The sequence below is a fragment of the Macrobrachium rosenbergii genome, chromosome 1, assembly GCF_040412425.1.
Source record: "Macrobrachium rosenbergii isolate ZJJX-2024 chromosome 1, ASM4041242v1, whole genome shotgun sequence".
NCBI classification, from domain to species: domain Eukaryota; kingdom Metazoa; phylum Arthropoda; class Malacostraca; order Decapoda; family Palaemonidae; genus Macrobrachium; species Macrobrachium rosenbergii.
Genome location: NC_089741.1, coordinates 56223217 through 56240675, shown reverse-complemented (window position 1 = coordinate 56240675; position 17459 = coordinate 56223217). Strand labels below are relative to the sequence as shown.

Genomic DNA, 17459 nt, shown 5'->3' with positions numbered 1-17459 from the left:
GTGGTTAGTTACTTCAGCAGTATCAAAAGTACTTTTCATAATAGTTTTAAACAAGGTTTATCCCCTTTCAAACCTTTTCCAGTTCAAGACATGTTTTGTATCAGCATGCACAGTTTTTTTAATATAGATATAGGCCCTAGGTGAGATACCATTTTGGAGAAAGACCTGAAGGCAAAAATTTTTCTCTGGAAGTTTAGGAGGAAAAGCAACAAAAACAAGATAACAAACAAAACCAACAAAGTGAGGTTACTCAAAAGTATTGGTTCTACTGGAAAAGTATCATCTTCCTTCCTAGAGGAACTGTCAACAGCAACAAACCATGGCAGTAAGAGAAGTCCTGTATCTCTGGCATCCGTTGCAAAATGTTGCTCATTTTAAATCAGAAGATAGCATCTGACTACTAATTTGAATGGAAGTTCTTCAAGAGAATAAAAAATAAAAATAAAAAGCCATGTTATCCAAGACATGCCAGGGTAATCATGTGGCCTAAAATTTTGGCAGTGATAAACCAAGTAATCGTATGCAGAGGGTAAAAGACTTTCTTAGTGGCTTATCATCTGTATACAGTGCTTAATAGCAATTTCAGTCTTTGTTAACAAACCACCCATAGGCAGGAAATTAGTGGATTCTGCATTTATCCAGAACCTCTGGCATAAGTGCAGATCAAAGGTAAGACAGCATTATTAACCTTTTCATTTTTGACAGGATAGACTGGAATGTTTGGCAGAGATACACTTTTATGTCTTAATGAAGCTTTTGCGGCATCAGTGATCCTGATAATTGTGATGCCAGATAACTTACAGTCAATCAGTATCAAAGACTAAGAAATTTAAGATGAATGAACACTCTCCACTTGAATATAACACTTTTCTTCATCTTTACAATTAAATCAGAAACCAGACTCAGGGAGCGCAGTCTCATTTTGACTTGGAGAGGTCATTGATTATGGAGGTTAACCCTTTAACGCCGAGCCTCTATTTACAAAAGTGTCTGTCATATGCCAGCGGCGTTCGGGAGTTAGCGCCGAAGCGGAAAAAAGTTTTTTTAAAAAATCACAGCATGCTTAGTTTTTAAGATTAAGAGTTCATTATCGTGCTGTGAGCAAAACGGTTAAAGCTAACGAGTTATTTTTTTTTTTTTTTGTATTATACACTAAATTGCAATGATTTTGGTATATAACAAATTGTAAAACGATCAAAAAGCAACACTTTAAAAATATTATCAAAAATGATGCATGAATTCGTAACTCACCCAGAATGTAAAAATTTTTCAAAAATTCACCATAAATCGAAATATTGTGCTAGAGACTTCCCGTTTGTTGCAAAATGAAGGTAATTGATTGAATATTACTAGACTGTAAGTGTTTTAGCTTACAATTGCAGTTTTTCGACCATTTCAGTCGGGTTAAGTTGACCGAAAGTAAATTTTTCTATTTATCGTGATTTATGAAAATATTTCAAAACTGATAAAAGCTACAACCATGAGTTATTTTTGTTGTATTCTACATGAAATTGCACACATTTTCATATATAAAACTTTATGTAACATTACTAAAATAAAATGGTGCAAACATTACGACAAAGTGACGAAAAATTTCTGAGATGTTCAAGCGAGTTACCGCTCGGACGTAAAGGGAAAAAGTTTTTCAAATTCACCATAAATCAGAAATATTGTGCTAGAAGGCTTTGAGTTTGTTGTAAAATGAAGGTACATGATTGAATATTACTAGAATGTAGATTTTAGCACAATTTGCGTTTTACCATTTCGGTCGAGTTAAAGTTGACCAAAGGTTGAAATTTTGGCACTTATCATGATTTATATGAAAATATTTCAAAACTGATAAAGATACAACCATGAGTTATTTTCTGTTGTATTCTACATGAAGTACACACATTTCCATATATAAGGCTTTATGTAACGACTAATATAAACCAGTGCAAACATTACGACAAAGTGACGAAAGAATTTCTGAGATGTTTGAGTTACCGCGCACACGGACGTAAGGAAAAGTTTTCAAAAATTCACCATAATTGAAATATTGTGCTAGAGACTTCCAATTTGTTGCAAAATAAAGGTACATGACTGAATATTACTAGAATGTAAGAGTTTTAGCTTATAATTGCGTTTTTCAACCATTTCGTTCGAGTTAAAGTTGACTGAAGGTTGAAATTTGGCACTATTGTGATTTATGTATATTTTAAACTAATGAAGCTACAACCATGAGTTATTTTCTGTTGTATTCTACATGAAATTTCGCACATTTTCATATATAAAACTTTATGTAACGACTAATATAAACCGGTGCAAACATTACGACAAAATGATGAAAGAATTTCTGAAATTTTCAGCAGAGTTACCGTGCGGATGTAAGGAAAAAGTTTTTTTCAAAAATTCACCATAAATCGAAATATTATGCTAGAACTTCCAATTTGTTTGCAAAATAAGGTAAATGATTGAATATTACTAGAATGTAAGTTTTAGCTTACAATTGCATTTTTTCGACCATTTCGTTCCGAGTCAAAGTTGACCGAAGTTGAAATTTTTGTAGTTGACGTCTGAATGCGTCCCTCGGCACAACAGACAATTTTAGTCGACGTACGATACGTCCAGTCGGCGTTTAAGGGTTAATTGTTTAAATATCCATCAAAACAAGAGGTATTGCGATCAATACAAGAGGTAATGCGATATTGTTTTTTTAAACTAAATTTTTGTATTCCACAAGTATTTTAAAACATACTTTTGGTTCTTTGAGATTTTCCTTATAACCCTTGTGGTAGTTGTTAAATTGGTAAACACAGGGTACCCTTAACCATTACCACTTCATTTTTACCCATCTAAAAAGATGTTCAACAGAATTTTTGTTTTTCTGATGTGTCTTCAGAACACAGTAGGCTTCATTGAAGACTTATTTATAATATTGGCATTACTACTAAGAATCATGAAGCAGTAAATAGTATCATCCTTTAAATGTAACTCTTAAGTTCCAACTAAAGAGAATAGATAGCAATAGAGCAAGTCTTCTTACCATTCCTTTCATGGCTTGTAAATGTCAACGTTTTTACGTTATAAACTTATCTCCAGTCCTACACAAGACATTTGTGGAGGCCTTCTTGCCACAGTACAACACTGAACGTATATAAATTGTTAGGCTTTGGCTTTTTGCTGGAACACAAAAATGTGTTGTAGTGAAAGTATTCTTTAACATATCATCACATATTTTGTATAACATGATTATGACTGAGGTGATAAGTCATCTGATTGTGGAAGAGTGACAAGTATGTCCATTGACACACTCGTACGTTATTTTTGAATAATAAACTTTCTTCTTGTGTTTGTATTTAAGATGAATTATAATGTAGTAGATTTATGTTTCATTCCTGCCACAAAGTATTCGGTAATTTGCAGTTTTTCTCTTTCACAGGACCAAACAGCCCATTTTCTTGGATGCAGGAATGTGTTGAGAGGCTGGTACCAAATGAGTTGTCTCCTGATCGAGCAAAGGTAAGGGGTTCTGTCCAACATTAAATTAAAGTATTTGTGAAAAGGGTATTGTATATTTGCTTTATAACCTAGGACTATAACTGTCAGTATAAAGTTTACAAAGGAGATGATGTGTTCCATTCATATCTCACAGTAAAGAGTAATTGCAGAGTATTGCAGAAACTTAAAAAGGTACTAAAAGTCTGGTTGAATAGTTTTATAATTTTTGGAAATTTTGCAAAGAATCCCATATAGAATCTAACCTTTGGCTCTCCCTTTAAAAGTTTAGATATTAGGGTCAGTGGTTTGATTTAACTATTTAGTAATAGTACTAAGAGAATCCAAAATTTACAGTGAGGCAGAGTGTTGTCTTATCATTGTAATAAATGTGATGCTTATGGTACAGTATTTTGCAGTAGTAGAATTTAAAGTTACTTTGTTATCTACTGACTCAACAGTTTGAGGTTCGGCTACTGTTATCAGTGTAATGAATAAACACCTACAAGGTAGGAAAGGTATATATTTAAAAACTATGATGAAAGTTCATGATGAGTAACCAACCCTCAGACTCTGTCAAGCTCCCTAAGGTGGATCATTTGTTCAAGAGCCTTTTTAAAACCTTTGAGGTATTAAGCTATCTTGATTGGTGCATATGAGCTTTGGCCAAGAAAGTTCATGATCCCTCTCTCCTGAGAGATACCACCACAGATTTAACTTTCTCTCCTGTGCTGAAAAGGTAGTTAGAAGTGGCTCTCAGGAATTAGCTGCCCTTTATGCAATGGGCATCCTCAAGAAGAGGGAACTTTGGGTTTCTTTTACATCTAAGGTCTTGACAGCTTTGCAAAAATCGGCCCTTCTGTTTTCCCCACTTGACAGATATCATTTGTTCCTGCAAGCCATGGTGAGTGAAATTGCTTCAAGCTTTCAATAAAAATCGATGCAAGATCTTTTGACACAATTGACGAAGTGCCAGAGAGATTGACATATCTTCTCTGCCAAGTCCTCTTTTCCTCTTCAGCTGCAGCACTTTTGAGGGGGCAGACAGAGATCACAGTCCAGGCCTTGAGGCACAGTTAGGTTCACATCTCGAGCAATCAAGAAATCTGCAACAAAATCATCCTCTCGCAAGTGAGAGCCCAGTCCTCCATCCCCCAGTTGGTGCCAGGCTACTTCTCTTCTGGGAGAGATGGAGCATGAAAGGGACAGATCACTGGGTAGTGAAAGTGCTAAAGGAAGGATATTCCGTCCCCTTCAGGGAGAGGCCACCCTTGACCAACACTCCAGTCATATTGACGGCCTACTCCGTAGGATTAGAGAGATATTTGTCCGTCTCAAAGGTTTTCTCTCTCCTCAACAAGGGAGCCATAGATGTATTCAAGAACGTCGAGTCGAAGGGATTCTACAGCCGTCTGTTCATAGTGCCCAAGCCTTCAGGAGGATGGAGACTAGTGCTCGATGTAAGTGCGTTGAATGTTTTCATAGAGAAGATAAAATTCAGTATGGAAACGACTCATTCTGTTCTTGCATCCATCCAGCAGGGAGATTGGATGATCTCCCTAGACATGCAAGATGCATGATTTGTCTACAAGGATCATTTTTTTCAGTTCCGAGCACTTTGTTTCGGCCTCTCAACTGCCCCACAGGTATTCACACGAGTACTCACTCCCCTGGCAGGATGGCCCAATCTAGCGCGAGTAAATATCTCGCTCTATCTGGATGACTGGCTCCTTTGTTCTCCCATGAAGGAGCGTTGCATGGAGGACCAGCAGAAGACGCTTCTAATGACACAGGAACTAGGCTTATTGTTGAACTGCCAGAAATTGCAGCTGACTCCCCCTCAAGCATTCTCAGTTTGAGGATTCAGATAGACAGTCTGAGTTTTCGGGCTTCTCCATCTCCCAAGAGAGTAGAGGATTGACTAAGGAAAGTCGATCTGTTCCTTTCCCTTCATTCTTGCTCCGCCACTCAATGGATGAGTCTCTTGGGCACTCTGGCTTTCTTGGAGTAGTTTGTCAGATTGGGGAGGCTGCATATGAGACCACTGTGGTTTTACTTAAGTGCTTGTTGGGATCGGAAAGTTCATGAAGACTGTCACTTCTTTCCGATAGTATCAGAGATAAAGGAGGACCTGCACTGGTGGAGGTCCGAAGAAAAATTGACGGAAGGGAAATCGCTTCTCCCGGGGAGCCTCAACATAGACTTCTTTTCTGATGTGTTGGATCTAGGTTGGGGAGCTCTCCTCGGGAACCAAAGAAGTCTCCAGAAGGTGGTCCCTAAAGGAGAAAGGGCTCCACGTCAACTTAGAGGAGTTGAAAGTGGTCCACTTGGGACTGCAGACTTTGCAACAGAGGTCTGCAACAGGATGGTAATGGTCCCTGCAGACAACACCACAGCTTTGGCTTACATAAAGCATCAGGGGGAACTCACTCGTTCTCTCTCTGCGAGATAGCGAGAGACCTTCTATGTTGGGTAGACCAGAACTGGACCCAATTGGTTGCTTGGTTCATTCACGGCAAATGCAATGTTTTGGCGGGTGAGCTGAGCCATCAAAATCAGTTCCTCCTTATGGAACGGACACTGGACCGTCTGGTTTGTGCCAGCCTTTGGAGTCTATGGGGACAACCAACCCTAGACTTATTCACTACCTCCAGAAACCACCGTCTGCCTCTGTTCTGCCCCCCTTTTCTGGACCCCCTAGCATGGGCAACGGGTGCAGTGATTCAAGATTGGTCCAGTCTGGATCTTTACGCCTTCCCTCCACTTGGGATGATAAGAGAAATGCTGAAGAAGTTTCTCTCACCGACAATGCTTGGGATGATTTTGTGGCCCCTTTTTGTACAGAAAGTGAAGTTCACGGACCTTCGATTTCCTTGTAGTTCCGAAATCCCTTCCTGCAATTCCAAGTCTTCTCAGACAGCCCCACTTCAGGAAGTTCCATCCAAGTCTATCCACTCTGGCCCTGACAGGCTTTTGACTGTCAGTAAGCTCATCTGAGCAAAAAGGGTTTCTAGATCAGCGGCATAGGCTATTGCCAAGTGTAGACCTAACTCTTCCAACAGAGTCTACCAGGCAAAGTGGACAGTGTTTAGGCTTTGGTGCAGGAGAAACAACATTTCATCTTCTCAAACATCTATCGCTCAAATAGCAGACTTCCTCCTTTATTTGAGATCTTTGAGTGGCCTGTCTTTCTCCACAATAAAGGGATATAGAGCAATGCTTAGCTCTGTTTTCTGCCATAAAGGACTTGACATTTCTGCTAATCAAGATCTTTCAGACCTTGTTAAGTCGTTTAATTTCTTCAAGTCTAGGAAGGAGGAGACCTTCTTGTGGAATCTGGACGTAGTCCTTAAGTGGCTTTTTAGTCTGCACTTCAAACTAATGTGCTCTTCCTCTCTGAGTGACCTGACGAAGTAGACTATTTTTCTTGTGGCTCTGGCCACTGCGAAGATGGTCAGTGAACTTCATGTGATTGACGAGAGGATCGGTTTTTCTCAGGGAGACGCAGTTTGCTCCCTCCCCTTAGGTTTTTTAGCAAAGAACGAAAACCTGTCACAACCCTGGCTTGTTCTTTTAATATTAAAAGTTTAACAAATATTTTAGGGATGGAATAGGAGGAAAGAGCTCTGTGCTTGGTGAGAGCCCTCTAGTACTACCTACAAGGAACTGAGAACATTAGAGGACAGTCTAGTAATCTGTGGTGCTCCGTTAAAAATCCCTCTAGACCCTTGTTGAAGAACGCCATTTCTTTCTTCTTGAGGGATTTCATTATAGAATCACACTCCCAGATAGCAGAGAATGACTTACCAGTCTTGAAAATTAGATCACACATTGTCAGAGCAGTTGCTACATCAGTAGCTTGTAAGCACAACCTTTCCCTCTCTTCCATTCTGCAAGCAATGTACTGGAGGTGCAAATCAGTGTTTGTGATGCATTGTTTGCGGGACGTCGAGACAGTATATGAGAATTGTAGTATCTTAGGACCTGTGTCCGTAGCTGGCATAGTGTTGGGTGAGGAAGTGTAGGAAGCATCCCTTGCTTCTTTCTGTCTCTTCACCTTGAACATGGTGTTGAGTCCGAGGGGAGCCTGGGGGTTACAATGTACCTGGAGTGCCCACCAGTTTTAGTGTTGGGTAGTGGTCACATTTTTAATTATGTAGTGTAGGCAACATCATTGTTTGGTATTTTTGTATCATGGTACTGTGCCCTGGGCTGGGGCAGATTTGTATGCTTTGTTGGCCTTCGGTAAGGACCTTCGCCGTAAGGCTGCTTTTAATAATTTGTCAGCCTTCGGAGTGCTCCTTCGCTGCGAAGTTTCCCACTTCAGTAGAGGCACCCCAGGGCTTTATTAATGTTTTGGGGCTTTAGTATTGTCCATGATTCCCCACTGCCTTTCAATGTGGAATCAGCTAAGTAATTACTGGGTAAGTTACTTATATAAAAATGACATTTTTATGATAAAATAAAGTTTATATATACTTACCCAGTAATTACGGATGGAGCCTGCTCTCATCCCTGCGCATGGACATTTAAACATAAACAAATTGAGCTATTGGCTGTGTTGTTCCTCTCTCTTACCCCAAAAGTGGGTGGGGTCTTGTCACCTACACAAACAAAAGAGTCACTACCACAAAATTCAGAATTCAAGCTGCAGTCGAGTAGAAACTTTTAGCTAAGTAACTACTGATTAAGTATATATAAAACTTTATTTTAAAAATGTCATTTTCATAGGAGGCCTACTCCTCGTTACAGCAGCCTTAGTGTCCTCTTTTCAATACTCTTCTTAGCACAAGGATGAAGCCTGATTCGTAAAGATGGAAAGAGGAGTCCTGGTCTTCGACAGGGTATCCCCGTTCCTTCCCATCTTCTTTCAGAGAGGTGAGAGGACTTACCCTAATGGTGAGACGACAACTGTCTCCTTCAGGTGTTGTACACTTCACCTGTGGAAATACTACGTGCCTCAAATCATCAACTGAAGGGCATTCACCCACACTTTAAGAGGTTAGGTTGGGTACTTAACCTAACTTAGCCTAGCCTAACCTTACCAGACCTGCACTTCAGTATATCCTGGAACGTCTTGTCTCATGGCATCAACCAGAAGGTAGTCACCTGCTCTTCAAGGGGCTAGGTTGGGTTGGGTACTTAACCTAACTTATCCTAGCCTAACCTTACTAAACCTGCACTTCAGTGTCCTGGGACTTCTTGTCTCATGGCATCTGGAATCTCAAGACCCTGTCTGCAAGATGGGCAATTTTGGGAAGGCGTCACTACGTATCTCTTCCAAGTTCCTCATGTAGCGAAGCTGTGTGTGTCCGTCCATCTTTGTGTCTCATGTTAAAATCTTTGTATATCTCATGTAATTGTGCCCTTAAAATGCCTCCTAAGCGCCCTGCTCCTACTAGGGCTTCTAGCAAAGAGCATAAACATAAGAAGGTGGCAATGAAGCTCAACAAGAAGGTAAAACTTCTCGATATGTTGAAGGAAGGCAGAAGTTTCGCATCAGTGGCGTGCCATTTCCACGTGAACGAAAGTACAGTGCAGCACATCAAGAAAAAAAAGAGGCCAAGATACAAAAGGCTGTAAGTTTGAGCTTCTTCAGTAGTGCAAAAACAGCTTCAACAGTGCGGGATAAGACAGTCGTGAAGATGGAATCTGTATTGGCGTTTTGGATAAAGGATGCTGAAAGAAGAATGTACTGCTGGACTCTAACCTTATTTGCGAAAAAGCGCGACGACTATACCAGCAGTATTCGACAGATGTGGAAGGCGGTGAAATAGTAGTGCAGGCATAGGAAGGCAATGGAGAAGGAGAATTAGAATTTTTGGGGTTCGACGAACCCATGGAAGAAGAGGAGGAGGAGGAGGAAGAGGCACAAGCAGGACCTTCGTCAGCTCCTCAAGGTTTTCAGGCCAGCAAGGGGTGTTTCCACAGATTTAAGAAGCAGTTCCGACTGAAGAACTTTTCTCTGCATGGAGAGGTAGCATCCGCAGATACGGAAGCCGCCATGAAATATCTGGAGACCTTCAAGAAACTTATAAAGGAGAAGGGCTACCATCCAGAACAGTTGTTTTGGAAAAAGATGCCGTCCCAGACAGTCCTCATGGAGGAGAAGCAAGAGCCTCCAGATTCAAGGCCCAGAAGGATAGGGTTACCCTCGTCATGTGTAGCAATGCAGCTGGCTTCATACTAAAGCCAGGCCTCATTTACAAGGCTGCAAACCACAGAGCCCCTCAAGAATTATACCAAGCACTTGCTGCTTGCGTTTTGGATGCACAACCCCAAGCCCTGGATCACCAAATCCCTTACTCCAAAGCTTCATCCCTCAAGTTTGGCAATATCTCAGTGACTTGTGTATGGAGTTTAAGGTGTTGATTATGGATAATGCTGGTGGCCACCCTGTTGATCTTTATTACGAGGGAGTCTAGCTTGAGTTCCTCCCTGCCATCACCACCTCTCTCCTGCAACCTATGGACCAGGGTGTGATCCGTGCCTTCAAGGCACTCTACATCCAGAACTCCCTCCAGCACCTTGTGAATGCAATGGACACTGAACGTGAATTTACACTGTCTGTCCGTCATCGACTGATCGTTGAAGGACATGAATAAAGATACCCTGAATGCATGCTGGAAGAAGTGGCCAGCGCATGTTCATGATTATAAGGGCTTCTCTCCTGAAGAAATTCACCATTCGGCTATTGACAAGGCGGTCCAGTGGCGAGGATTCTGGGTGGAGAAGGTTTCGATGACATCACCGAGGATGAAGTAGGCACCTTCATTGATGCCCACTCTGACCCCCTGATGGACCAGGATTTGGAAGAACTGACGAAGTCTGCCAGTGAGGAAGAAGATGCCAGGTTCAGGAGACGAGGAGGGGGATGAGGGCCTGTCTTTGGAATGTCCGTCCCAACATAAGAGGATAATCAAGGAGGTGCAGGATGCGACTACGTTATGGGATCCTTACATGAAACACTCCTTAAAGTTTTCAAATGCCCTTGATGTGGCATTGGAGCCTTATAGTCAAACCCTCATCAGCATAAAGAAGCAGTGACAGCAGCTGCCTATTACCATGCTCGTAAAACGGACAAAGAAGGACCTTCCAAAGCCTCCCCAAACCCCTGAAGAAGTGCCTGAAGTGATTGAAGTGCCTGATGAAGTGCCTCCCCAATTGCCTGAAGTAGAGCCTCCCCAAGTGCCTGAAGAAGAGCCTCCCCAGTCATCTGAAGAAGTGCCTCACCAACCGCCTGAAGAAGGGGAAGAGGCACCCGTTGAGATGTAACGCCTCTGCTTTGCCTGCAGTCATATCTTTGTCATTCATCAGACTGCACAGCTTATTCATCATCATTCATCTAAAATCAACATTCATCACTGGTGAGTACCTGTATGGTTTACATACATAATCTTATTATTAATACTGTATTTTTAATATGCATATGTATTTTTATTCTCTCTCTCTCTCTCTCTCTCTCTCTCTCTCTCTCTCTCTCTCTCTCTCTCTCTCTCTCTCTCTCTCTCTCTCTCTTGTGGATTAAGTACATACCAGTGTTTCCCCTGTAAAAGAAAATGGGACGGCGTGAATAGTAACTGTATGAAAGAAAATGTGCATGCCAGAATACGTAGGAGGGACTGGATTATTTTCGCACGTAGCTGTAAGCCATACAGTATGTACATATATTTTTAAGTGTAAAATTTTTAAGATGACTTTGAAATGATGTTAATATAATTTCAAAGACTAATTCAGTAATAGGATAATAATTTAAGGTATATTTGCTGTAGGATGGTAATTTAAGGTATACATTTGGTATTTGAACTTTCAATGTAGGCAGTTATAAGAGTTTTTAGAGGGGGTGGTTAACTATTCATGGATTTTAACTATGTATTCCGGGGGGGTTCTGGTATGCATCCCCCGCGAATACGGGGGCCCAACTGTACATGGCAATTCAAACCTGGGCATAGGCTAATACAAGAGCGCCTCATAGGCCTAGGCTAATATTCTAGGCCTATTCTTAGCTGGAATAGGTACTTGATGTTGGAGACGAACGAATCTTCATTTTTGTAGTTAGGGTAGAGGGAAAGGCTGACTCCTGCAGGTTCTTTAATATTTCTTAGTTCTTAACAGTAGGTGGATACATTGTGAAAGCAAGTAAGCAACTTATTCCTAGTTGTATTCCTTCCTTAATTGTTCCTTCTAAAACTGGTTCTTATACCTTCCTAAACTGGTACCTATACAGGTACCTATACTGGTTCCCTGTAATACAAAAAAGTTCATTTAGGACAGCACTCTTGTTCCAAACAGCATGCAGTCCTTAGCCTAAGCTACACTGTACTCAGGCTAACTTAACTGTTACACTGCACAGTTAGCTTGATTTTACATGCATAACAGGCAGTATTTAACTCCACAGTTGACATTTTTATAAACTTATGGAGGAATATCGCACATCTTAGCTTATGGTTGGTGGTACAGTTGCAACCACATGCATGCTGAACATGGTGCAACTTACATAACATTACCATAAGAACTCCTGGTAATTTGTTGTTACGTCAAGGTAAAAATACAAAAGAACACTATTTTGTGGCAACATGTACATTATAAGCTAAGACAAGTGCATACCTTTTGCAAGGGAGAAATGTGGCATTTCAAATGAAAACAAGGGGAGATACATTCCTTTCCCCTCTCATGTCGTTGTACACATCTCGAACAGTGCAAGTTGAGCTTATGCAACTATGCACTTAATTACATTTACGCACTTAGGTACGCACACTCAGTCATGGAAAACCTCAACTTTGAGTGGTTAACTTAACGTCTTGATAAGATGAAAAACAATTCATATTTCCAGTCCACCAATTACAAAGGGTATTATCATTAATTTGAGTGAAAGATTTCCATCATTGCATCGGCACCATTGAATAATTTTTTGTTTCATTAGAGACCACGACCTTGTTGATCATAATGTTTATCTCTACCATGACAGTTATATATCATATACAGTATACTGTGCATTAATGCAGTACTTTTTTTGTATTACAGATTCTTCTTGGTCTTAATTTGTATGGATTGGACTACACTGTGACTGGTGGAAGCCATGTGCTTGGTAACCAGTATGTTGATATTCTAGCAACTTATAAACCAAAGTTTTCCTTTGATCCAGAATCTCAAGAACATTATCTAGAGTACAAGTAAGTATCTCATTAATTGTTTGTTTGTTTTTTAATGGTATTTTTAGCACATGCATATCTTGTTCACTTGTATTTATGAAAATAATACTTTTAGTGTGCAAACAAAATAAAAAGAATTGTGGTTTCTTGTCAGTCATCATTCATTTTGGAAGTGCTTAGAATCAGATACATTTTCAAGAAACAGGAGTATGTGAGGAAAATTTCTTAGTCAAAAATAACTGACACAGCTGTAAACCAATGTTTCACAAGATTGCCACTGTGGACAAAGTATCTCGTGCAGATAAGTCACTAATGCCCTTTATATCAATTGCAGCATCCTTTAAGTAGTATATATAATCCAAATTCCATGCTTACTTATTGGATAGTGTGTAAGGCAATATAATTCTGTTGTCCCCTTGTATTAGTGTTTGAGCAAATTTTTTTCCTTTTTTTTTTTAGATTTATTTTTCCCAGTATCATCTCTCCCATACTAATGAATTTGATATTTCTAGATCCTTGGTCATTTACCAGAATCTCCAACATGTCTTCCCTGTAAGGGTGCAATGTAGGCATTACTAAAGGTTGTTTGTAGCCTCTCTTTGGACCCTTGCTGCACCCACCTTTTAGCCTTTTACTTTACCTCCACCTGCTTCCTTCTTTCAATTTTCCTGTTCAACCACTCCAACTTCCTCTTTTCACTGTCAAAAGCACTGAATGGCTGAAAGTGCCCCAGTGCTTGGCTTTATAGCTGAATTTTATTGAATCAGATATAATACATCGAATGGAATTGTCACATTAGTTAAGTATATTAACCCTTTAACGCCGAAGCCCTATTTACAAAAACGTCTCCCGTATGCTGGCGGCGTTGGTGAGTTAGCGCTTGAAGCGGAAAAAAGTTTTCAAAAATCACAGCATGCTTAGTTTTTTAAGATTAAGAGTTCATTTTTGGCTCATTTTTTCTCATTGCCTGAAGTTTAGTGTGCAACCATCAGAAATGAAAAAAATATCATTATCATATATAAATATTGGAATATATGACAGCGAAAAAAAACTGCGTATATAATTGTATACAAATCACGCTGTAAGCAGAACAGTTAAAGCTAATGAGTTAATTTTTAGTTGTATTGTACACTAAATTGCAATGATTTTGGTATATAACAAATTTTAAAACGATCAAAAGCAACACAGAAAAATATTATCACAAAATGATGCATGAATTAGTAACAGCGGACGTAAAATGTTTTTCAAAAATTCACCATAAATCGAAATATTGTGCTAGAGACTTCCCGTTTGTTGAAAAATGAAGCTAATTGATTGAATATTACTAGACTGTAAGTGTTTTAACTTAAAATTGCAGTTTTCGACCATTTGGTCGAGTTAAAGTTGACAAAATTCAATTTTTCTATTTATCATGATTTATATGGAAATATTTCAAAACCGATAAAAGCTAAAACCATGAGTTATTTCTTGTTGTATTGTACATGAAATTGCGCACATTTTCATATATAAAACTTTATGTAACGACTAATATAAAGCGGTGCAAATATTACAACAACGAGACGAAAGAATTTCTGAGATGTTCGGCAGAGTTACAGCATGAGCGTAAGGAAAATGTTTCTTAAAAAAATTCACCATAAATCAAAATGTTGTGCTAGAGACTTCCAATTTATTGCAAAATGAAGTTAAACGATTGAATATTACTAGAATGTAAGAGTTTTAGCTTACAATTTACGTTTTTACCATTTGGTCGAGTTAAAGTTGACCCGAAGGTTGAAATTTTGGCAGTTATCGTGATTTATGTGAAAATATTTCAAAACTGATAAAGCTACAACCATGAGCTATTTTCTGTTGTATTCTACATGAAATTGTGCACATTTTCATATATAAAAGTTTATGTAACGACTAATGTAAAACGATGCAAACATTACGACAACATGTGAAAGAATTTCTGAGATGTTCGGCCCGAGTTACATAGCGCAGCGTAAGGAAAAAAATTTTTTCAGAAATTCACCATAAATCGAAATATTGTGCTAGAGACTTCCAGTTTGTTGTAAAATGAAGGTACATGATTGAATATTACTAGAATGTAGAGTTTTAGCTTATAATTGCGTTTTTTTACCATTTTATCGAGTTAAAGTTGACCCGAAAGCTTGAAATTTTTAAGCAGTTATCGTGATTTATGAAAATATTTCAAAACTGATAAAGCTACAACCATGGTTATTTTCTGTTGTATTCTACATGAAATTGCACATTTCCATATATAAAACTTTATGTAACGACTAATATAAAACAGTGCAAACATTACAACAACGTGTGAAAGAATTTCTGGCGCAGATGTAAGGGAAAAAGTTTTTCAGAAATTCACCATAAATCAAATATTGTGCTAGAGACTTCCAACTGGTTGCAAAATGAAAATAAATGATTGAATATTACTAGATCGTAAGAGTTTTAGCTTAAATTGCGTTTTTGACCATTTAGTTCGGTCAAAGTTGACCAGCGGTTGAAATTTTATTGGCATTATAAGTAGTTTATATGAAAATATTTCCAAACTGATAAAAGCTACAACTATGGGTTGTATTTTGCTGTATTATACATGAATTTGCGCAAATTTTCATATATAAAACTTTATGTAACTAATATAGAACAGTGCAAAATTACGACAAAATAGCGAAAGAATTTATAAATTTTGGCTGAGTTACCGCCGTGCATAAGAAAAAGTTTTCAAAAATTCACCATAAATCGAAATACTGTGCTAGAGACTTCCAATTTGTTGCAAAATGAAGGAACATGATTGAATATTACTAGAATGTAAGAGTTTTAGCTTACAATTGCGTTTTTTGACCATTTCGGTCGAGTCAAATAAGTTGACCGAAGGTTGAAATTTTTTGTAGTCGACGTACGGTACGTCCACTCGGCACCCAACAGACAATTTTAGTCGACATATGATACGTCCAATAGGCGTTTAAGGGTTAATATAAAGTTTACCATATAACTTGTACTTTCCCTGTTGGGAATGGCATTGTTCTTAAATGAAGGTTTAAAACATGGTTTGTTTCATGCCACTTTCATTAGCTAATGCAAGAGTAGTATAACTGACATCCCTAGTGCATTCATGATATGCTTAGATCAAGTCTTACGTTCATCTGTGGCATTTTGTATGTATGTAGATTTTGAAGAGGTGTGATGACAAATGCTAAAATATGAGGCTGCAGTTTGGTTGGAAGATCATATGACTAATGAAGTTTCAGAGAGATTTGATGTCCAGTGGCTGGAAAATAGACTAAGATTTCAGAGATAGAGACAGTTACGACTTTTGCTGACAAAGGGTGAGGAGCAGATAGTCATGAAAGAAGAAGATATGGAAGTAGCAAGATGAAGATCCAAAAGAAAACCACATGAATCTAAGGAAAAAAGGATAGTTGAAGGTGTTCAAAGGATTTTAAATATATCAGTGTGGTGGTGCCTACAACAGAGGATATGGGTAGGTTGCTCGCAGTAGTTTGTGGGGTATCCCAGGAAATTACATGTAGGCTCTGCCAGTTGTTTCTGAGAAATCCTAGCCAATTCCTTAGAATGGCTTTCATCAGACTTGATTTGGGCATAAATGGTAAGTTTTTATGGGAGAACTTTATTTCCTGGTGTATATGGATCCAGCTTCTTTGAATTGTATTTCCTGGTGTATATGGATCCAGCTTCTTCCTATGAAGAGGTGGTTAAGTATACAGTTCCTGGATATATATTATTTTGATAGCGTAGTCACTTGTTTCCTCCTCAAGGAGTTACCTTCCATGGGTCTGTCAGAGCCCCATGGTGACCACACTAATATCAAAGAATTCTTTTTGGTCTTTTGGCCAGGTAATGTGCTGTAATGATAAAGATTGTAACATGATGGAGTATATAATGGACTCAAAGATAAGCACACACTTTCCCTTATCTTCAGCGAAGTTGTACCCAATTGAACATTGTCAAAACCTGCTAGGAGAAGAAGTGACTATCTCGCATGTGCAGTTTGCCATATTGTAAACAAATGGACCAGCAAAAAGACCAAGAAGCCTTTACTTTCTGTGGTCACTTTGGATCAGCTTCCTTTGTCAGTGCTCCATATTTCACAATAGGAATCACCTAAAGAAGCAAGTTAAGTGCTTAGTTTTAAGTTCCAGTTAAAGCTTTAGTTTTAAACTTTTGGAATTGTCAGTTAAATTGTGTGTGAAAGCCGAAAACCCAGTTTTTCTTGCCAACACATGGATGGCACTTAGGTCATAATCGCTTATTGTTAGTTGTGAAAAGTACTACTGTAATTATTTTAGAAATTTGTCATTTCAATTAGATATTTCAACTAAAAGAAATGTTCCACAATTTATTATTAATATAGAAAATCTTTTCTTATTATATGATGTCTACAATAATCTAGGCAGTAGCCTAGATCAGATTGAGAATAATTTAGACTGGATAACAGGGGATGTTGCCTATAACCTATAACCTAGGATCACATATCCTTAAGTGTGAAGTAAATAACCTAGATTAGGTAGTAACCTAAATTAGGGTAACTTTTAAGAAATATCCCATTATGGGCCTAAAACAATGGCCTAACTTAGGTCAAGGACCCTAGGATTAGGTAATAATCTGGGCAAAATAAAATGGTAGCCTAGCTATAAGGCTACACATTAGGAAAATTTTTCTTTTTTATATAGCATATACACTTAAGCATGATCTAAATAATATGGATTAAGCAGTAGACCAGGTAGCCTAGGACTAGATGATACATTTATCCTGGCAAGATTAAATGGTAGCTTAGCATTAAGGCTACATACTGAAGTAAATTTGTTTTAT

The 17459-nt window shown here is 38.7% G+C and overlaps 1 protein-coding gene across 1 annotated transcript in view; it reads left to right on the top strand.

Moving 5' to 3' along the window:
• LOC136838636 (chitinase domain-containing protein 1) overlaps positions 1 to 17459 on the top strand; it is an 87287-nt gene that overhangs the window by 53482 nt on the left and 16346 nt on the right. The window contains exons 8-9 of the mRNA XM_067103939.1: positions 3422 to 3501; positions 12502 to 12650. Of these exons, the coding sequence (XP_066960040.1) occupies positions 3422 to 3501; positions 12502 to 12650 (229 nt within the window). The remainder of the gene's footprint in view (positions 1 to 3421; positions 3502 to 12501; positions 12651 to 17459) is intronic.